Consider the following 22,815-nt stretch of genomic DNA (forward strand, 5'->3'; position numbering starts at 1 on the left):
ATAAAATAGAAATAATACATTTCCAACTTCCTCACAGAATTGACCTGGTGGATAACAAGGTAGTAGGTGGGAAAGAACTTAAAAGTACTGTAAGGTATAGAGTTTTAGTATCAGAAATAGTATTTAATGACTTATATAGCAATTTCTTTCTTTAACAATTATGGTATGGCATTTTCTTAAGAGTAAGAGCAGCAAATGGTATCTTAACAGTTTTAAACATAACCCAATCACTAGCTGAGAAGAAAGTTTACTGAACTTTTATGTTTAAATTATCATAGCACTACTAAATAAAATATATGAATTTCAAGGCTTACAGCTTATTTTAAGTTTATAATAAAGTTTTATTTATTAAAGCTCATATTTTCATATTAAGGATTATAGTGGCCTATACTAAGGCATTGCCTTCTTTGGTCAGATTTGGTGAATATTGGGAGATCTAAAAAAGTTAATTATCTTAGCAACTACATTGTTATTGCATTGTAGCAGATGTGTTTGTTTTGGTTCTTGGGTACTTTCCATTTTCATTTCAATCTAGATATTAAAATTTTATGTCAATTTGAGTTAGAACAAATTTATTATAAGATAACTGCTTTCAATTAAATTAGCTTCATAAACTTGTGGTAATGCCAAGAAGCCAGGGTGTTCTAGAGAGAAAGAAAGCAAAGGATTTTGTGTCTCTGTTTGAATTGTGACTCTACCATTTATTGTATGTGTAATTTCTTGGACCATTTATTCATTTGAAAAATGGGCATCATAGTATCTGCTGAAGATTAAATAAGATGATATATAAAATGTGCCTATCTCAGTGACTAGTATGTATTAGATGTTGAAATAAAGTTATTCACTGTCCTGCCACTCCAAAAACACATACTGATATACCTGAAGTCTAAGAGTTGTTTTCCTCTTAGTCCCTCAGGTATCTCTTGAGGGGAAATGGAAATCATTGTACTATTCTGCTCTTCTTGAAACCCTATATAGATCTGGGATAGCATTTCTAGATTATAGATTCTTTGAAGTGTGTTGACATCTTATAGTATTGTCCAAAAAAGTAGTAAATGAACAAGGAACATCATGAGTTAATTACAATGACTACATTGGCTATAGAAGTCTTCAACTTCCTGTAGTCTACAGATTATTCAGACTTCTCTTAGTCTACACCACCCAGGTTTGGGGGGACTATTCCCATTGAGTAGGATGAAGAACAGCTTCGTTGCATAAGATTCATAAATCAGAATTCAACTTGGAGTTCTTTAGTTGTTCCTCCTTAAAATGCACAGTCTGCTTTTATAGGAGGAAAGCGGAGTTGCCCTGGGTAGTTAAAGGCTCTTTTGAAAACAAGTTATTGCCCAAAAGGGAAGGGGGGGGGGTGGAGGAGAGTGGTTCCTAGTAATTTGTTGATTTCTTTATCTTGACGTACAAAGCAGAAGGAAATTAGAAGCTGCTGTGTGTGAGGGTTTTTTGGCTTGATACAAGTATATATTCATTTAATTCGTCCAGTATACCTGTGAGGTAGGTTTGTGACATCCTGAGTTTACAGAGGAGGAAACTGGGACTTAAGAGAGGTGGAGTAACTTTCATGAGGTGACATGATAACAAGTGGCAGAGCTGGGATTTAGTATTAACTATATTTGCTGTTTGTGTGTTAGAGTGTTACCTTGGAGAGGGGGAGACAATGAGGAGACCTCGGTTCTTGTCTTCTTGAGGGAAAGATTTCAATCAAGAGACCAAGCGTAGAAAAGAAAGCAAGAATTTATTGACTGCAGCAAAAACAGGACAGTGAAACTAGGACCATTACTCCCCTGGTTGAAAGTCTCACAGGGTCCTTTAGAGGTTAGGGGACTCGTGCCTGTGGGGGAAGGAGAGGGAGAAAGGAATGGGATGTGTGTGCTCCCTGGAGGGAGAGCTCCTTGGGACCAAGATGCCTCTGCACATTGCTCCCCTGGTTGCAAGTCTCCAGGTGTCCCCTAGGGAGGGAAGAAGGGAGATGGTGCTTAGGGAGGGGCAGGGGTTGTGCACACTGGGTCCTTCATTTTCGGGGGTTTTAAAAGTCTGGGCATTTAGGGGAGGTCTAAGGAGCAGATTAATAGAATATTCATCAACTTTATGCTGATATACCAAAAGGAGGTTTATTCTTAAATTTGTCTGACCTTGGATGTGGTTGGCAAATGGCACTAATTGGATTTCTGTTATCTGACTCCCTGAGCAGTGTGATTTAAGCTATTTATCCCCTGGCTGGGGTGGAGAAATGCAAACCATTTACTCTCAAGCTTCCTTGGTTTAGGAAAGGTAGGATTTACTAGGTGCCTGCAAACTGCTGTTTATGTCTCAGTTTCCCTATTCTGCTTGTCCTGGGATTTTCCTGTTATCTTACTATGCTATAACAAGAGGAGTGGTATTTTTGGGTTTTTGTTTTTGTTTTCATATTATTGTTCATCTAAATTGTAAAAAGAATGTTAGACATTTACATTTAAATGTAAACCCTATATAATTCAAATAGGACTAACTACTTTTTTTTTTTTTGGACCAACTACTATTTTTAAGATAACTCATTTGAACCCAGATTAATGTGGTCCAGAGTTTATGCTGGCCCTTGGGGAGTGCCAAGATGAGTAAAACATCACCCATCTGGTTGATCTCTCAGACTGATGGAGATGGTTGACATGTAAGCTCACATAGCACTCTGTTAAAAGTTAGATGGGTTCCCCCAAGAGACCGCCTTAATGCCAGGGAGAGTTTTCCAGAGGAGGTGGCCTTTGAGTGAGTCAGATTGGGCTGGATAAGTGAGACTGCCTGGGGTGGGGGAGGGGGCGGGAGGCAAGAGAGTAGCTGACCCTGCGCAAAGGCATCCACAGGGAGTGGGAGCGCGGGGCATTTTGGAGCGAACACCAGGCTTTCAGTTTAAGACTTTTCTCTATAGGGAATTAACAGCTATTTTAAAGCAGAAGCGAATGGGAGGATGTGATGATGACAGCACTAGCAGTTTAAAGGAGCATTCGGAGGGGGGTGCCGAATGAGGTCGGTGTGACAGAGAACGCTGGTGCTTTTCCCTTCTTAAATCGAGTAATGAAGGGCTCTCTATTGACATGTAATTTCGTAGTCTAAGTTACATTATTACTTGGTTAACATAATATTTCCATATGTAAGAAACATCTTTTAGTTTAAGGATATCTCCCATTAAAAGCCACCTATTCAACTTTCATAGATATTTAGCTTGAATATTTTTAGCTGATTAGATGTAGTGAAAAATAATGTTTGAAAAGTAATGTTGGGCAGGAATACTATTCAAATGATCTTGAAATAAATGGTATTTTTTGAGCAATTTTTATTTTTTATTACATAGCAATACACATTTACTATAGAAAATTTAAGAAACAAAATAATGCAAAGAAAACTTCTAATCAGTAAGCAAAGATGAACTTTTTGGGGGTATATAACATCGTAGCCACTAAACAAGATTTTAATATTCTTTCAGATTCCAGAGTTCTGGTCAACCAGTGGTATAAAAAAAATACTTCCTTAAAGTAAGGAAAATGCTTTTCTGTCATCACATATTTTATTGACTGAATTACCATGCACAATTGAGAGTTTATTACAGTACATTCTGATTTTCATTTAATACCTAAGGTAGCTGCTTTAACTAATTAAAATTATAACCTAAATACTAACAAATGGCATAATTTCAGTTTCTATTCCCCCTTCCTTACCACCAGTTAGACATTCTTCAGAATGCCAAAGGAAAGGGGAACCTTAAAAACTATTTGGTTTGCCTTCTTATTTTACAAGTGAGGAAACTGTTCTGAGCTTTTGTTTCAAGTGACTTATTCCTGTAGGTTTTCTTTTGTTTCCAATGACTTACTAGTTTAGCTTTTCTTTTGTTAAGCTCACACTTGATTGCAGTCGTCTCTCCTTCTGGTCACTCTGCTTTTCCATCGCTCAGCCAGTGGTACAAAGAAAAGGGAAACTGAAGAAAGGAGATAGCATATGCCAGAGAAGTAGAAGGAGCCATCGTACGTCTGGGTGTAATCGTATAACCAGCCTGCAAGGAAGGAATGGCTTCTGTTAGCCAAGCGCCTTCCCTAGTCTTTCTCCACTGTGAACTGTCCTGAAAGGAAGGAGTCTCATGAACTTGCCAGTCTGTGTGGTGACCCATTAGAAAGTCCAGCTCCGTACCTGTCTTATTTTCTACTTACAGAGTTACTTAACATTAGTTCTACCTGAGTTAGGGACTCAACCTGTGATGAAAAAGTCTTTGTGGACCCAGAACACATCTCCAGTCTTAGAATGGAAGTTAGAGAAAATTAGGGACACCTGCCATTTCATTTTATGATGAACCTTATTAGAAGGCCACCATTCTTAAAAACGTTTGAGTATATACTGTGTCCCCAGCAGCGTGCCAGGGGTTGAGGGTACAATGATGAACCCAAACAGACATGGTCCCTGCCCTCACAGGCTTGTACGGTTTAGTGGGGTCAGGTGTTAACCGCATCAGTTGCACAGTGATACGGGCTACGAAGGGAAGGTTCAAGGCTCCAGGAGAGCATATGAAAAGGAACTGACTATTTGGTCACGTGAGTTAAATGATGACTGTAATTCCCCCTGAAATGCTCTTTCAAAGCAAGAATGGGGAGGAGTCATCACAATCATTTGGCTAGTGGCACATACTAGAACTTAAGTGAAATGCTTTTTTTAAAACTGTGGTGGCAAAGAATATTTGTGCAAGGTACCAGTATTTAAACACTGTTGCAAAAGTCAACCCTGTGAAAAAGGCTAAAATAATGTCTCAGTGTTGCTATGAAAATAGTTTTGACTTCACAAACTCCCTAAAAAGTTCTCAGGACTTTCTGGGGAGTCCACTGACCACACTTGACATTCCCTTTCTAGAGATTGTATGCATATTACGTTTGCAGATGCAAGTTTACATTATGGCTTTTATATTTAAAATACCCCCAAAACTTAGAAAGCTAAAGCTGTTATTCTGATCATTTATTCAAAAAATGTTGACACAGTTCGTACTGAGGATATACGCATGAACAAAATAGACGGAAATGTCTGCCGTCATGGAGCTTACATTGTGTCTTTGATTTTTGTTTATATCTTGGAACATGATTTCTCACTGGAAGTGTAAAGATATATTCTGTCTTCTTTGTTCTCTTATTTGGCTTTGATACAGACTTTGAAATGTTTTTAGTTGTTGTTTCATTAGCTTTATGCTTCCTGTTAATATAATGAATGAATGGAATGTCTTACAGCCTCTTAAATTCAGCTAACTTTAAGTTGCTGTTTACTTTTTGACTCCTTGTTTGATGAGTGACCTCAAATGTTTCTTGGGGTTAAGCAAGAGTGGAGTGAAACTGACTAGGACAAGTCCTTGTTTTATGTTGTGATTGAACTTTATGTACCTGAGAAATAGGTGACCAGTCTCTCAACGCCTCTAGTAATTTCTAGAAATTAGGGAGTGTGGAAAGCAGCAGCACTCTCTTTTATCCCTTGTCATTTTTTAAAATATATCTTTATTGATTTCAGAGAGAGAGAGATGGAAACATCAGTGATGAGAGTCATTGATCAGCTGCCTCCTGCATGCCCCCTGCTGGGGATCGAGCTTGCAACCCAGGCATATGCCCTGACTGGTAATCGAACCACGATCTCCTGGATCATAGGTCAGTGGTCAACTGCTGAGCAACAACAGCCGGCTATCCCTTGTCATTCTTGCCTTAGTCCCACCAGCGCTGCAAATTTACCAGTATATACATAAGCTGCAAATTATGAGATAGCAGTATTAGAAATAATACTATAGGAAAAGACTAGAAATTCTTGGATTATGGAGGTAAATAGTGCTGCTAAAAGGTCAGGAGAGCCTGGCCGGCGTCGCTCAGCAGCTGAGCATCAACCTAGGATCCAGGAAATCATGGTTCGATTCCCGGTCAGGGCTTGTGCCTGGGTTGTGGGCTTGATCCCCAGCAGGGGGCGTGCAGGAGGCAGCCGATCAATGACTCTCTCTTCATTGATGTTTCTCTCTCTCCCTCTCCCTTCCTCTCTCTGAAATCAATAAAGATATATTTTTTTAAAAAAGGTCAGGAGAGCACAGCTAAAAATAGTGAAAATGGTTTATTGTTGTTTTTAAGAAATCCCAGAGGGCCTAAAACCATTTAAGAGAAAACTGCTTATAAGCCTTTCATTTCACCCACATACACACATTTAAAGTCAGAATGTTGCTTTAGAAACATTAAAGATTAAAATATATTTAATATATTTTCTTGCCAGGGTAGAGGATCATTTAGCATATTTTAGAACTGTTTCCATGTATTTCCCTGCAAAATTTAATGGAATAATTTGACTTATATGTTGGAGAATATGATTATATATTTGATTTTATGCCCAAGGAACTGTTTTTGTATTTATATTGCTTTCTGCAGGTTTACTTTTGTTAATGGGGATCTACTAGAAATATAATAATGTTTTAAAATAGCACTACTTTTTATTTTCCCACAAGCTTCCAAGGCTTCCATCTTGCTGCCAGCATGTAGATCTGGATGGCAGCTTCCAGCAAAAAACAGCGTTGGGTTTGGATAAGTGATGACATTTGGCTTACACTTAGGTCTACTGATTACCCTAGGTCAGAACAGCCCTAAAACTGACCTAGTCTGAAGCAGGCCATATTATTAACTATGAATTCGTCACTAAGTATTGGAAAGAATAGTAAGGGCAGGCTGTGGGACGCAGAGGTTAGGGTGGTGGCTTGTGCAGGAGGTGTGTGTTGGTGGGGAGTAATTTTAAACTTCTGTCCATTGCAGCCCCTGCCAGTGAGTTTCAGCAAAGATTTGATAAAGAATTTTGTTGCTACTATATTATAATCATGGTTTTAAAAGGTATATAAATAATTTTCTTGCCCATATACTCTATTTACATTTTTTAAAGAAGAAAATGTAATTTAAGAAATTCAATTATGATTCCTATGGGTTTTCTATGCTTTTCCGCCCTTTCTTTGTTTTATTAAAATGTGCTATATAGGACTAACTTGTTTTTCTTTTTCATTTCCACACAGGAAGGAGAAAAATACTGTTCAGGTAACCAGTGTTACCATTATTAACTAGTGTTTGAGGATTACTGTGGAAAGTTTTACTATTTGCTAGATTCCTAATTTAAAATGCCTGTAATCTTTTATAGGAATTTCAACTTTAAAAAAAAACAACCACATACATCTTTATTGATTTCAGAGAGAGGAAGGGAGAGGGAGAGAGCGAGAGAGATAAAAACATCAATGATGAGAGTCATTGATCAGCTGCCTCCTGCACGCCCTCTATAGGGTGATCAATCCAGCAACCCAGGCATGTGTCCTGACCGGGAATTGATCCTTGATCTCCTGAATCATAGGTTGATGCTCAACCGCTGAGCCATGCCAGCCAGGCATGAATTTCAACTTTTGCAATTTGGTAATAACAGATCTAACAGGTAAGTAAAAAAATGAGAATCTCATACAGTTTTGAAGATCTAAGTTTGGTTGAGAATTTAATATTTTGTAACCAGTATGCCTGTTGATTTATTTGAAGCTAAAGACAGTAATGGAACTGCCCAGTCCTGTTGAGAACTGAGTGAATCCATAAATCAGCATTTCTGGTGTTTCTTTGGTAGTTGCTGCTGGAGTCAGAATCTAGGAACAAATCTAACGGCCTTTGTCACATCCCCTGTCATTTCACAGAAGAGTGCGTTCCAGAGGCAGAGACTTTCCTCAAGTTCTCTTCCCCCAAGTGTGCAGTGCAGCGGTGCAGTCAGTGAGAGGCCCTGCTGCAGAGGGCACATGTCACTGACTTCTACAGAATTGTCACCTTGTTTAAGACACTGCACTCAGACTCAGAAATCTACACATAAGCTTTTAGCAGCAGCCTTAACATTTCCTTTGACTTTTGTTTTAGAACTTATAAAATTTATAGTTGCCTAAGTAATATAGTCAGAATTTGCAGGTAGAAATTGTATCATGAGCTTCCTTTCTCCTCACATACAGAGCTAGGGTATCGTGGACTTTGGGTAATAAAAGGCTCGTAAATTTTTTTTTCCACTCACTGACAGTAAGAAATTTACTTTACATCACATATACTTAAAATACATAGGTATGTGTGTATAAAATAAAAGTTTCATGATGAAGCGATGCACTGTGTTCTAATCTGCTCTGTTATAGTCTGTCCTTTTCATTAGAAGATAAATAAAAAGATCAGGACCCACACACATCGACAGCTTTTCCTTTTCAGGTAATGGTCCTCACAAAACTTGCCTTGTTTTCTCATCTATTGACTTCTTTGAATATTTTATTTTAATATATATTCCCAAAACAGAACATACAACCGCTAAACATGTAATTCTGTTCCTTGCCTTTCTCGTTTGAGTAAGATCCTCTGTGCATTGGAGTTTGTTACCTCCCTATACTTCTGGCCTAATAGGCGGCACAGTTCCAGAGCATCATTGGACAGCCAATGAAGACAGATAAAGATTGAAAAAAATGCATCAGCAAACTGTAGTTGGGCTGTTTGCTGAATTTCACTGACCTGGGCACTGGTCATAAGGTAGTGCTGCCAGGCGTCTCTGGTGTTTGGTCTCCTTTTACCAGTCCTTACAGAACAGTTCTGGCTTGACTCTTAAATTCCAGCCTCCTCTCCAGGTATGAAGTGTAGGCTGTCAGACAGCATGGGAAGATGTGTGTTCATACATGCAAATAAGGATTTGGTTGTATATTTGTACCAATTTTTCCTTTAAAACAAGTACACCTAAGCTAAATTTCAGTGGTGCATTTTTTTCCTTCCAGTAATAATCTTTGTTATTAGACTGTTTTACATTTTCTTTTGATATTTGCCTTTTCTAAGTCTCAAGTTTATAGAGGTACAAACCTAATACTACATAACTTAGTTTTCAAAAAGTGATAGTGGGCAAGATCAGATCCTTTTTCTGTGTCACTTCAGGACTAAAGGAGGCAAAAGTAAGGTTTAGGTTCAGTTCCTTTTTGTGGGTGACTGGAAATTTTGTAGTAATTTCTACATTCAAATATTTTAGAACTATAGTACAGAAAGTACTAAAGTTTAAGTCTGTCCCCTAGAAGTATATCTGTGTGAGTACTTAGTCTTTTAATAGTCTTGGATTAGATGTCCAGTTAGGTAAAAAGTGAGTGAAAAACAACGCACTTCAGTCTTAAAGGCAACTTACATGATCAGAACTTAGTGTTCACCAGTGGCCCCACATACCCTCTCCACAGAGATTCTGGCCTTTAGAGCCGGCATCCTCCCACCTTTGGTACAGACAGAAAGAGAAGGGCCTCCCTCCCTCTTTGATAATCAGAGATGTTGAGAAGCCCTGAAGAGCAAAGGGGTCAGGCTTGTAGTTTCAAGTTCTACAAAACTGACTCCTGTTTAGATAAAAATGATTCTTTTTCTTTTAAACATCAGTGGTCTTTGAAATTCTGATAAAACTGGATTGTCTTCCCAGACAAGTAGAGATACATACAATCCCTGCTCTAAGATGCCCAAGAAGATTAAGAACCTGCTTAATGCACATCTGTTAAGTTAGCCCTCAGATTTGCCTGGACGGGATGGAGTGAGGGTCGGTAGAGGAACAGCGCAGATACCATCAGTTTCTTCTAACCTGATACTGTCATCACATGTTCCTGTTAATCATGGGTCAGCATTTTCTTTCACTTGTTCAGAGTGTGGCTAAGCTGTTACCTGCTATCGGTGGTCCAGAAAGGACAGCTATCCCAGCAAAGAAACTGGCAAGTCCCATAAACCTGTGTATTATACAACTTGTCGATAGATCAACCTGCAGGGATTAGAAGTCAGTGTTAGCCACATTGGGGTGAGATTCTGTGAAGACCTACGCCTACCAAGGGACATCTCAAACTGAACCGTTAACTTCTGGGGTGATTTCAGTGGCCTTTTGCCCTGACTTGTGAAAGAGCTGAGGCAACTAGGGACCAGTAATTTCACTAGGCACGTAGTATTTCCCCTCTATTAGGACCATTGGTTTTTTGTTTCTTTTTTTAGTCTTTTCGGTGGTTCAGGGGTACTTTTTTTGGTCTTCTCTTTTGGAAAATAGTATTTACAGTCTAGCTGACAGTGGTATTGTTGAATCCTCCTGAGGCTGAGTACTGACCATTGGTTTGTAAGAAATCAGACATTGCGAGGAGTTGATTTCAACTTTAGAAAGTGTGGCATTTGCCTGAGTTTCATGTGATCTCCGGCAGCACTGAGGCTAATATCTCTGTGAGGCCAGAACTTTCCCAGGGGCTGTGTTCCAGCCCATTGGGATCTAGTGCTGAGGAGGACCCAGAAGTTTATATTTCAGCTCCACTTGGGTCCAGGACTTTAACTGAATTGGGGTAAAAATGGAGAAGAGTTTTTTTAAAACTTGATCCCTATTGAATGAAATACACAGAACTTTTCTCAACGAGAGGGAAGCCACACTGGTCAGGAAGGCTCCTTTTCTCTCAGGAACTCCTCAATATTGTGTCTTAGAAGGAGCCAAGGAAGCTTCTGGAGCTGAAGGGAAGGAGTAAACAGAAGCCTAACCTGGGAAACTGATCAGCGAAATGGAATCCTGGTTCCTCATTTGTTTTCATTTCTTTCCTGTTCCCTGTGGACAGGCCTCTCATCATTCCAACCCCCAAGGTAAGATGAATAACTGGACCAGGGTATAGCTGCAGGGTTTCTGAGGTCTTGGATATGATGATTTTTAATTATAAAGTTAATATAAAATATGTATTCTCTGTGGGCGAGATTATTATTAATCCTTGCTTTTGCTAGATGTTTAACAATGTTAATGAGCGTGTCTACTCACCAGTACAGGAACCATCAGTGCCAGGTAACCACCAGAGAAAATGGCAAAGAAGACGGTATAGGCCATAAGTAGTGAGAATGTGGTGGCTAATGGAGCAAGCAGGTTAATGATGCCGCAGAGCATGAGGTAAGACTTGTGGTAATGATACTTTTTGATCCAGTTTTGATCAGCAACCCATCCAGAGAGAATCTGACTGACTCCCTCAGTGATACCTGGAACAATTTTGAAAAGGTCTTATGAAATCCTAATTCTATTTTCCCAGCCCCTTTGACAAATGTAAATGCCTAAGGCATCTGTTCACAAGTAATATGATTTCATCCTGAGGCTAGGACATAAGAGAAAAAATGGTTTCATCTGTGTGTCAATAGATTACATCATTTACTTAAGTATTCCAAACACATCTAATCAATTACCAGAAAGTTCATATCATCAAGCTGGGAATCCCTGGTTACAGAGGACCCCAGGCTCGGGAAGACTGCAAAGAGGACCTGCGGGTGAGGAGGTGCAAGTTCTTAGAGAATAGTAAGCCCTCCAGCGGCCGGTGTCCTGGGGAAGTCACAGGGTGGATGACTGGAGTATAAATAATAAAGTCTTATGTTAAAGAAAAAGAAAAGGAGATGTTGGGACTCTTTTTTTATAACTGCATATGAGGTTTTAATAATTAAGTCTTCCTTCAAAGGTTATTATGCTTAATTTGAAAATACGTAGGAAATATGGAAATGGGAGATCATCTTTTGAACATTGGAGCTATGATGTAACTTGAACAAAATGTAAGAACCACAATTTCAAGATCAACATTCTTATCTTCATCCTGTTATAAGCTAATGTAATAGTTAAGTACCAAGAGATTTTCACCAAGAGTAGCATGAGCTGTGGTTGTTTTATATTTTAAATTGTTCCTATGGTTCAAACATAAATTGCTCCATACACACACACACACAAAGGAAATAAAAATACAGAATACTGCCATTTCTGTATTTTTACAGTTATTTCCTAGGATATGTACTGAGTCTCTATGTTACATTCTTTTGTTTCATTGTATAACCCTAATCTGATCTAAATTGATACTACCAGACATTTTAGTGAAAAAGTCCCTTTAGCTATGTACCTTGTGTGTGTGTGTGTGTATGCTTTGTTTGACTAAAGCAGGGGACCTTTGCAATTGGAAGTGGAGTGTAGTCAGTTTTGTAAGGGCGTGGTAAATAGTCTTGCAAGAAATTATCGAGAGGAAAGTCAATGTGAGCTCTTGAGAATTTCCAGATAACTAGAGCAAACCAGTTCCATTTCATCCCTTCTCATTTCCTTAAACTTCCTCTTTTGTTAGGTGAGAGAATCTGTCTGTTCTGGATAAAGCATCCTGTTTCCATACATTTTTATATTCAATTAAAGTGCTTGTTTTTATTTTTTAACTTACATTCTGATTTATTTAAATATTAGCCAACCCATTTGTGACTAGCCTCCACAGGCATATTTATATCTTACTATGAGTTCAAATATTAGTGGAAGATTATTTCATGCTTAAAATCAGCCAGGCACTATCCTAAACCTCTTATACATTACTTGTTTAGTCCTAATAACCTTATTAGAGTAGATACTATTATCCCTATATCACAGATGAAATTGAGGCACAGAGAAGGCTTGTAACTTTACTTGCCCAAGGTCACATAGCTTGGAAATACAGAGCAAAAACTTGAACCTGGGAAGTCTAGCTCCAGAACCAAACCTTTCAACCACTGCACTGTGCTGTCTACCTGGAATTTTTTTTGCTTCCTCAAGTGGCGGTTGCCACTAAGCACCAACTTTTAAGAATGCATTATTTTCCAACAGATATTTAGTGTCTGACCAGACACCTATGAAAAACTAACAAAACCTTTCTGTTTTTGTTTGAATGTGAGGTTGCAGTTGGCTTTCTTACCAGCTACAGAAATGAGGTAGGAGGCGTCCATCATGTCAATCCCCAGTGTTTTGGCTCTGGCTACCAGGCAGAAGGTAGGGATCACATATGCCAAGTTACTGAAGAGAAAAGACCAGGTAAATATGCAGAAGAAAGGATCCTTTAAAAGAGAAACATCACAAAGATTTTGTTTACAGCTCCACAAAGTAGCCTTTTGCTTGAAACTTTCTTCATTAGTTATTAGGAACAGTCTCTTCCTGCTTAGCCTGTTGTTGACCTCTTCATTTTGGTATTGGGAGTCTATTAAACTTGTACCAGCTTGTCCAGCCTTCTGCATAGTACTGTCCCTGAAGGGAGACTCCTGTGTCTCATTGCAGTGTGACGTGTCTGGCCCACACTCTGCCTCTGGATCACTTGGAGACATTCTGCTACCTTTATCTTTCCTATCAGAATTGTTCTCGCTTGTGATGTAGATGGGTCTCAAGAGCATACTCGAAGGCACCAAATTCAGTGTGGTGGCTCCCAATAATATAAGGGCACCTAAATAGAAATTGAGAAGTTGTTAAAAATTACCTTTCTCATTTCACAGTACTCTCTGTTCTTAGGCTCAGAGGAGCTCTGGTGCTAAATATTCATAGTGTGATCATTCCTTGAGATATTATTTTGTCTCTTGATTTTAACGGAAAGTATTTAAATCTGATAACTTGTTAGCTGCACACACTGCTGTATCCTGTGCAAACAGTGCCCTTTGTAGATAGAGCACCAGAAAGCTGCACCAATAGATTGTATGAAGGAGGAGGGAGTGTTGTTTGTGCTAAAGGGAAAAAGAATAAGGGTTGTCTTGGAAGAGGGGGCGGGGGAGATATTTGAAAAGTTAGAAAATTGCACTGTGACTTAAAGAAAGAGAGATTGTAAATATTCTGAAGTGGGTATAAATTTAGGTATAGTAAATAAAGAATTTGACAATGGGAGCCACTTGGAGACGGCTGTGGGATAAGGGACAGCCTTTATCTCAGAGCATTTTAATTTCCTTGAAAGAAGACAGGTGCCAGTTTTGCCTTCGAAGCTGAGTAGTTCTGGATTTCCGTGAGGCCTGCCCAAAGCTGTGATGTGTGTGTGGTGCTTCTAGAGACAGACTGGCTGCAGGTTCTGCCATCTGTCATGGATTTGTCAGCAGGTCCTGTTCACCATGAGACTGCTGCAAAACTGCTCTATGAATTTGTCTATTTCTCTAGAAACAGACATATACATACATGTGTGCATATCGTATTTTTCCAGTAATGCAAGATTATTTAATCCAGGTATTTTATCTAAGGCACAAAGAAGATTGTGGAGTGAATGATTTTCATTCATTTGTGAAAATTTGGAGCTGATAGTATATAAAAGATTAAGTATTAAGGAATGTAATCCTTTATTACCCTTTTTTTTTCTTTCCTGTTTTTGGTTCTGTTTGAGTGAGTCTGATGAAGAAGGCATTATTTTAATGCAGACTTTTTTTTTTCTTAAAGGGAAAATTTGAAAAGAGTGCTCTGGTGGTGGAAGGGGAAGAGCGGGGTGTCCTTGTCTCCCAAGGAGTATCGCTGTCTCTGCAGTGAGTTTCAGCCCACAGAGTCCCCTCTGCCCTCAGACAGGACCCTGGTGCTGAACTGGGTGGGAGCTGCTGGTGTGGCTGGCATAGCCTGCAGTAGCTCAAGATCTCTTCTGCTGTGTATTCTCCAGGGAGGAGGAGCATGTTTTCTTTACCAGTCATTTCCACTCTGGCTCCAAACATCACTTCCAGTCATCAAAGGGAGAAAGCTGAACTTCAAATCTTATAGAGGTGATAGGTCAGAAACTTAGAATGACTCACCTTTCCAGTCATATAGATCTATCAGGACTTTTGTAAAAAGTGTCAAGAGAAATGTCAGTGCCATCCCTGACCGGGCAATAGCCGTAGAAAGCGCTAATCGTTTTTTGAAATATTTGCTAATTGCTGTTATTGCTCCTTGGTACAAGAAAGAGGAGCCCAGACCTAAAAAGAAAAACATAATAGAGCTTGGAATCACTTACATGAAGTCCCTTATACCAGACCAGATACTCTCCTGGACTCAAGATCATGAAACTAGGCCTTTTGGGCCCATGGACAGGAAAAGGGAAGGTTCCGATTTCCCTTTTTATAGCCTTTTTACAGTTGACTTACCAGGTAAAAGTCCCATAGTCACACAAAGAAAGGGAATGCTTGTAGCCTGGCAGCTGATCAGATATCCACCAGAAACAAGAACAGCCCCAAGAATGGAGGCAGTTTTCTCTCCGTATATTTCACACACGATGGCAACCAGGGGACCTTGGGGAAAGAAAAAAAAGCTAGTACTCTGTGAGTGTGCTCCGGCATCCTGTATCCTGACATGCAGTCTAAATGAGCAGCTGAAGGAAAACAGGAGGACTTCGCTTGGAATATTGTGTGTCCTTCAGAAAAGTGTTTGGATTGGGTTTCTTACCATTTTGGAAAAAGAGGGTTTTTTGTTTTTGTTTTTTAAGGAAAGGATTGTAAATAAGCAGGTTTGGAGGGGAAGCTTATTGAAAATGCATTGCAAATCCTCCACAAACGAGATTGCGTCTGGTAGCCTCTGACTAGAACAGGTTTGCTTGTTACTCTGCACCACACTATAGCTGCAGTAGAACTAAAGGTGGAGGAATTGGTTCCCCACTTGTTTTCAGTATGCTTAGATACCAGACCAGAACTCCGTGGTCTGACTTCCCAGTTGACAGGCTGGCTCACCGAACCTAGGTTAAGGCACTGGAAAGAAACATGGCATGAAAAAGTCAATCTTGGAACTAAATAGTTGGATTCCTTAACTTTCTTTGTTTGAACTCTAATATTTCCAATGTACCAAGTCAGGTGGAGGCTAAACACTGCAGGTCTTTCATTTTCTCAGCTGTATATATTAATAAAAGCCTGAGTTTAGCAGGACTTCTTGCATGTTTTTGGAATTGCCCTCTGTGGTCCTTCTCCCTGGACAGCAAACCTATCGCTGGCTTCCGTACCTGCAGAAAAGCCAGCCGATGACATGATGGAACCAATCCAACTAGTTTGCTCTGCAGTACCTTCAAATTCTTTTTGAAAAACCACAAAGAAGATTGCAAAAGTCCTGGTCATCCCCAACACAATCACGTTGACCTAAATCAAAGCAGACCAGAGTCTAAGTCAGGTGGTGAGTGGCCATTATGGAGGAGGTTTCAGCTGCTCGAGGTTCCAGTTCCCCAGCTCACCAGCATTTACCAGTTTGGCAGTTCCTCATACATTTCGTGTTTTAAGGGGTGGGCATCCCCTAAGCTTCTCTAAACACTTTACATGGAAGTGTCCCCTTGGATCATCACAAGGCTGTGGAATTGGTGTGTCACAATTGTACTAGAGATCGGGAAATTGAGGTTTAGAGAGATTAAAAGTTGCTCAGGATGGTGGTGCTGGAGCTAAGATTTGAACCCAGATAGACTGACTCTGGACCAAGTACTGTTCTGTGACAGCAGCATCTGTTAAACAGCCAAGTTCAGTTACCTTTGTGAGAGAAGCGTGTTGGCCTAAATTAGCTTTGCTTGAACTCTGCTCTTGAGCTGAATACCCTTCCTCACTTGGTATATAAATAGGGTGACCATATGATTTATCCAAATTGAATCACTTTTGAGAGCAAAGGGAGCACTGTTAATGGTGCCAGGACAGGGGTAAGCCAGGCCACCGGGTTGGGTTGTGTGCCCAGCCTTTTCCCCCTCCTAACCCTCCTCACCTGCACCACCTCCTCCCCTCCACTAGGGGGCGCTCCTTTGAGGTCAGGTTTTCTTTCTGTGGACTGTAAGCATTTGTTTCCTGGAATTCTCACTAGCCTGGGGTAGTGAAGAGCAGGAGTCAGGAGGGAGGAACTGGAAGGAAGGCTACCTAGGCAGATTCTGCACTCAGTGTCCAGGGGCTTCCTAGCTTCCCCTTTCTTTTCTTCAGTGGCCTTGGCTTTGGTCAAGGCCACTTTCCCTGCTTTCAGCCTTTCCATGGGTTGCTTAAGAATCACAGCCGCCGAGTTCCCTATCACGGATTTCACTTTGTCGGCCTAGTAAAAATCTTCCCATGTCTCTGTATTCATCTTGCCTTATTTTATATCTACCCACAGATGTTCACGCTCACGGTTTTGGTTGCCACCCACATATTTATGGTATAGCAGTTACAGTACCAGTCTGCACAGCCAGCCTCCATGGCCTGAATCCTGGCGCTGCTTCCTAGTAGGGGTGTGACTTTGGGCAAGTTACTTCACAGAAGTTAAACTTCCTCTTTTGTAAAGTGGAGATGAAGTCAGTGTCAGCAGACAGGACTGAAGATCGAGAAAGTTCTGGTAAAGTACTTAATACAGATATTCCTCAACTTATGCTGGGTTACATCCCGATAAACCCATCATAAATTGAAAATACCCTTAGCTGAAAATGCATTTAATACGCCTACCCTACTGAATATCATAGTGTAGCCTACCTTAAAGGTGCTCAGAACACTTACAATAGCCTACGGTTGGGCAAAATCATCTAACAGACGATTTTATAATAAAGCACTGAATATCTCATGTAATTTATTACCACTTTTGCACCATTGAAAAGTTGAAAAGTCATTAAGTCAAACCATCATAATTTAATTCAGGGACCATTAAGTAGCATTTAATATTGAAACTATTAACTACGATTTTATTTTGTGTAACCGTTAGGCTTTCCCAAGAGTTTCCAACTCATTTGCATAACTGTCTACCATATCTCTTAACTCATCCAAAGCGAAAATCTTTCCTTTATCCCATGTCCACTTTCCCTTTTCCTTTCTCTCTTGATTGGTACCATCTACTCAGCCAGGTCAGAGCCTGCTTCCTTGTTCTCTTAACCCCTACCTGCCAAACAATCAAGATCTCCCCCTCTGTCCCCAGCTAGACTCTTACTTCAGACTAGTATTATCTCTTGTTTGCAGTAAGGGGCTAAGAATCGGCGGTGGTGCCCCAAGGTTGCGAAAGGTAGGGGTAGTGAGGAGGACATCCCTTAATAGATTTTTCCCATTTTGACTTGAGAGAAGCTACCGATTTTTCATTATTTCAAGTGAACAGTGCTATGGATACCAGGGCTCTGCATTCAAAAGTGAAAAATACTTTGTCAGGCCCTCATTCAGACAGTTTGTCATCAGAATGGTCCCAAAGGTGTTTCTATCAGGAAACGGGGCTGCAGAACATGCAAGACCCTTGAATGACCCAGGCTTTTTTCAGTCTGTTCAAAATACGGAGTGGTGGTTGTGCCCTGTCATGAGCAAGAAACATACAGTGAGGCATCATTCTGGCAAACAGCCTTTCTCTTTCCCTGGATGTGGGCTCTGTGCTGACATCTTAAGGATGCTGACCTTTGCATCCTGAATTTGGCTAGCTACTGGTTCCCCCAGCTCAGAACCTGTCCTCTCTGGTCCATCTTTGATATCTGGGCAAAGCAGCAGTGAGCAGATATGACTTGTCTCTAATAACAGTCTGAGTCTTCCCCTGTGGATATCAAGAAAGCCAAGGTCAGCCTTTGCATCTGCCCTGCCTCCGTTCCTTAACTGTTAGCCTTCCAACTTTGTTTCTATTTTTTGTTTTATTTTTAGAGAATGTTTATTAAAGCTGGAGATAGTGAAACAAGGAAGGGCCTAGGATAGAAGCAACAGGAGAGAAACTAGGTGGGGAAAGGGGCCTGGGCTGCTTTGGCTCACTAAGAAGTCAGAGAAAAGGGGGCCTTGGAGACAGGTTCAGGGGGTTAGCCCAGGACGAACTGCCAATGCCTATTGCTCCCTTCTTGCAAGTCTTGTGGGGTCCCTTAGAGTTTAGGAGATGCAGGCCTGTGGGGGAAGAAGAGGGGGAAGGGAAAGGCAAGGATGTGCTCTGGGGAGGTGACCCAGCCACAGGAAGGGCTGTCAGACTTAGCGTGTCCTTAGCTTAGTTACTAGTAACACTGAGATTTCACATTTTCTGGTAATGAGGCTAATGTTTCACAAATGGCCATCCATTTAGGGAGTTTGTGTTATGCAAGTTGCAAGTTGTGGCTGAGGACCTCTGCCCCTACTTCCCCCTCTCTGTCCCCAGGGAGGAGGAGTGAGCTACTGCTGGGCTGGGGTGGGGAAGGGGCTGAGGGGGCAGATCTGGAGGGAAAGGCTGTTTGTTCGCATGAGTACATCTCAAAGTTAACAGATTTCGGGACAGGAGGAACAGTGGAGCCAGTGCCCATCTGCAGGGTTTGGAGCAGTTGTGATAGGATTCACCAGTGTTCTAGAATGGCCACGCTGACGATTCAGGTCGCCACCATGTCTCAATCCTAAGAGCCTGGGAGGATGGGGGAGAGAAGTTCACTAAGAAGTGAGTGCCCAGTCCAGTTGCTTCTGGACGAGGGAGAAGAACCGGGCTCGCGTGTCAGAATCCACACCGGGTGCGCGGGGCCCAGTGCTAGCGTACGCTGTGTCAGAATCCACACCGGGTGCGCGGGGCCCAGTGCTAGCGTATGCTGTGGCTGGTGGAGGGCTGGGAAGCTAGCAGCAGGAAGGACAGAGGAAATGTCCCCATCCCTTGTGAGTGCAGGGGGCAGCTGCCGGCAAATGTGTCTGCTGTGCTGAGCTGGGGGCCCCACCCCAAAAACACTTAGCACTTGCCAGTGCTTCTTCTGAAGTGGTTAAATGTGTGATTGTCTCCAAACCTAATTGCCGTGCAGCCAGGGCAGAGCTGGTGGTGGTGACGGGAGCATTCTGTGGTGTAGGGATGGGAGGGGGGAGGAGGCCAGATGGGAGTGCTGCTTTCGCTCAAGGTGGGATGTTTCAACCTTCTCGTTAATTGGGGTCTGCTGACTTGAGTGCCCACTGGTAGTGTCTGACCTAGCTCTGTCCCCTTCCCATTCAAATACCAAGGGTCACATAAGGGACCTCATTCTCCCCAGTGCTGTCTCTTTGTTTTATTATTATGTCTTTTTTTATTTCAGAGAGAGGGAGGGAGAGTCATTGACCGGCTGCCTCCTGCACGCCCCCCACTGGAGATCGAGCCCGCAACCTGGGTATGTGCCCTGACCCGGAATCGAACCATGATCCCTTGGATCCTAGGTCAGTGCTCAACCCCTGAGCTACGCGGGCTGGGCCCCAGTGCTGTCTTTTTGAGGAAGTAGGAGAGGGAAAGTGAATTCTTACCAGGAAGAAGTGAAGCACAATCATCCATCCCCAACCTCCATCCAGGGCGTGGGTGTAAGTTTGGGCCTTCCCTGCCCTCCTCAGCATGACACAGGTCCCTGTGACAAGCCCAAGATGTAATTGATTCAGTTGACAAGAAACATCTAAACTTTTAAACTTTATTTTTCTCTGTGGTATAAAACCACTTGTTTTTTTTTTAGCCTACCTCTTTAAAAATAGATGATTTCCTCTTGTTTCTAACGTTGTTTATAGACTCTAATCTCAACCTCCAAATTGCAAGCAGGACTTTGTACCATTTGGGGGGGTTTTTCTGCAGGCTGCTGCTTGGCTTCTGCTGGCCAGTTCTCCTGAAGCATGGCCTCGTCATGTGTAAAGGCTGCTTGACTATAATGTCCCCTCTCCCTGCTTATCCTATAATCACGATCCAGGCAGAATCATGGGAGAAGGAAGGAAAAGCTAATGATAAGCTGTGATTTGAGGGACTGAAGCTACTGCAGAGAAATCTCTACCACCAGTTTGAATGGCAGCAAGAGGACCACTCAGTTAATTTCAGGGAGGAATTTCAAAGGAGTTAACTGCAAAGCTTGGCCTCGCTCACTGTGGGTGGCCGCTCTTAGCATTGTCCTCAGTGTCCAGGTCTGCAAGCCAGATCCTAGGGGAAGCTGTGCGCCGCCCTCTAGTCCTCTGGGTGAGCCCTTGGCTTCAGAGAAGTCAAGGATGGTGGGGGAATTCCATTTACAAAGCACTCACTCACTTAGGAATTCCATTTACAAAGCACTCACTCACTTAGGAATTCCATTTACAAAGCACTCACTCACTAGACGTGGCAGCAGAATGCAGTGACTGTTCCTTGAGTGGACCCTGGGCTAGGAAAGGCTATGAAGGACTTTGGGAGGTCAGTTGGAGGAGCTGAATATGGACTGTGAACAGACATACAGCCCTTGGGTGTGACGGTGGTCTTGTGGTTCTGCAGGAGAATGTGCTAGAAAGTATCAGGAGCAAATTGTCAGAGTTGGCTACCTCACAAATGGTGTAGAGAAACAGCAAAGAAGAGAATGGGCATGTTCTGAAGAAGGGGTGATTTGAGGGACTGCAGGCACTGCAGAAGCCAAGCTGTTTCTTACTAGAAAGGGGAGTCCACCGGTTAGGCATGCGCAATGCTCGGTGGTGAGCAGCTGGGCTGGGAAGGAAGCTGGTAGGTCATCCAAAACACTGCAGAAAACCAACCCCAACACACAATCCTAGTGTCTTACCTCTGACGTGGTTCAGCAAAGGAATCCTCCACCGATCAGACACTCGGGGACTCCACAATTTCCTAGAATGTTACTCTTTTTCTGAGGCAGTTCATAACTCTACTGTGAGAACAAGGGGGCATGTGAGAGCGAGGACCTCACAGCCGACGTGGGCTCCCTGGCCGCTGGACTTCACCTGCTGAGGAGTGGAGATGAAGTCATCCTGGGCCCTCCTACCACCCACCCTGGCCCAGTTTCTCACTGTAGGCTCAAAAACAAGCATCGGAGTAAGCCAAGTAGAAAATCTTCTTGGTAAAACTAGTGTTGAATTAAACAAGGTCAGTACAGGGTGACTGGTGCTGCGGTGGCTACATCAACAAACCCACATCTAAGCCTGTGAACGCCTCAAGGTGAAGTTAAAACCCAAGGACAACCAGTCACAGCCAAACAGGCTTTAAGCCAATCAATCATTGCCTTGCTTCCATTCTGCCTTTTTTCTATAAAAGCCTACCCCCCTGCCCACCTCCCCTGCCGCCCCCCAGCGCAGCAGCAGCCCACCGCCCTCCCGTGTCTCCCACCATGGCCACGTGGAGCGCACCTTCATCGCCGTCAAGGCGGACAGCATCTTCAAGAGCTTCGGGCCTCTGAGGACCTCCTGAAGCAGCACTACATTGACCTGAAAGACCGCCCATTCTGCCCTGGGCTGGTGAAGTGCATGGACTCGGGGCCTGTGGTGGCCATGGTCTGGGAGGGGCTGACTGTGGTGAAGACAGGAGAGACCTGTCTGGCTTGGGGAGACCAATGCAGCAGATTCTAAGCCAGGCACCATTCATGGAGACTTTTGCATTCAAGTTGGCAGGAACATCATTTATGGCAGATTCAGCCAAAAGTGCTGAGAGAGAAATCGGCTTATGGTTTAAGCCTGAAGAACTGGTTGACTACAAATCTTGTGCTTTTGACTGGACCTATAAAAGGTGGACAACGCATCAGTCAGTTCCCTTTGGCCCCACTTGGCTGTGTCCCTGGACACAGCTCTTCATTCCATTGACTTGGAAGCAATAGGATTCATCTTTTCTGAAGCATATTTACTAATAAAGCCTTTGGAAACTGGAAGAACCCCCCCCCCCCCCCAAGCTGCTGTTGGTGGAGTGGTCTTACCTACTTTGGGTTTGGTGCTGATTCAAATAGATTTTTGCTCAAATTTTTGTAATTTTACATATGCCTCAGTTTACCTTTTAACACTGTTCTCAAGGCAAAGAATGGGGCCCCAGGACTCTGATACCTGGGCTTCTGCTATTCCTCCAGGGTCCTCAGGACTTGTTTGCTACAAATGGAAACCCTCAGGAAGTTCAGCCCAGCTGTGTTACCTTTTGTGTTTTCGACTAAAGAATCTGGGTAGTATGTAACAGCCCCATTTTAATTGCTGTTTTTCATACTTGATTGCCTTACCGCCCAACACCTTCCAGAGAAGGTGTACACTTGAGTTGTAATGAAACTTTTTTCTTACTGCATTTTGGAAATGGTTAAGGCTGAGTCTCCTAGAAAATTACTGGGATGATTCAGCTTTCTTGTCCCATTTACCCTCTCTGTTCCACCCTCCACCTCAAAAAAAATTTTTTTTTCAGGAAATTGCCTTTCATCTCTTCAGCACCAACATCCCATGTTTCAAAACAGATATTTTAGGCCAAAGT

At 42.1% G+C, this 22,815-nt stretch overlaps 1 protein-coding gene across 6 annotated transcripts; it reads right to left on the reverse strand.

Moving 5' to 3' along the window:
* Positions 1–3,313: 3,313 nt before the first annotated feature.
* Positions 3,314–21,372, reverse strand: SLC16A4 (solute carrier family 16 member 4). Of its 6 annotated transcripts, none has more exons than XM_081121950.1 (9): positions 21,146–21,372; positions 19,893–19,990; positions 15,734–15,866; positions 14,889–15,032; positions 14,559–14,720; positions 12,731–13,249; positions 10,816–11,027; positions 9,705–9,798; positions 3,314–4,102 (listed from the first exon to the last, which is right to left on the reverse strand). In XM_081121950.1, exons 2-9 carry the CDS (start codon positions 19,977–19,979, stop codon positions 4,077–4,079), a joined length of 1,377 nt encoding a protein of 458 aa, XP_080978076.1. In that variant the 5' UTR covers positions 19,980–19,990; positions 21,146–21,372; the 3' UTR covers positions 3,314–4,076. The 6 variants fall into 6 exon arrangements, with proteins under 6 accessions (XP_080978076.1, XP_080978073.1, XP_080978075.1 ...); XM_081121947.1 differs by having other exon boundaries at positions 3,314–4,036; positions 21,146–21,371; XM_081121948.1 differs by having other exon boundaries at positions 3,845–5,753; positions 21,146–21,332.
* Positions 21,373–22,815: the final 1,443 nt, after the last annotated feature.

The sequence above is a fragment of the Miniopterus schreibersii genome, assembly GCF_964146895.1.
Source record: "Miniopterus schreibersii genome assembly, chromosome: 19".
Lineage (NCBI taxonomy): Eukaryota > Metazoa > Chordata > Mammalia > Chiroptera > Miniopteridae > Miniopterus > Miniopterus schreibersii.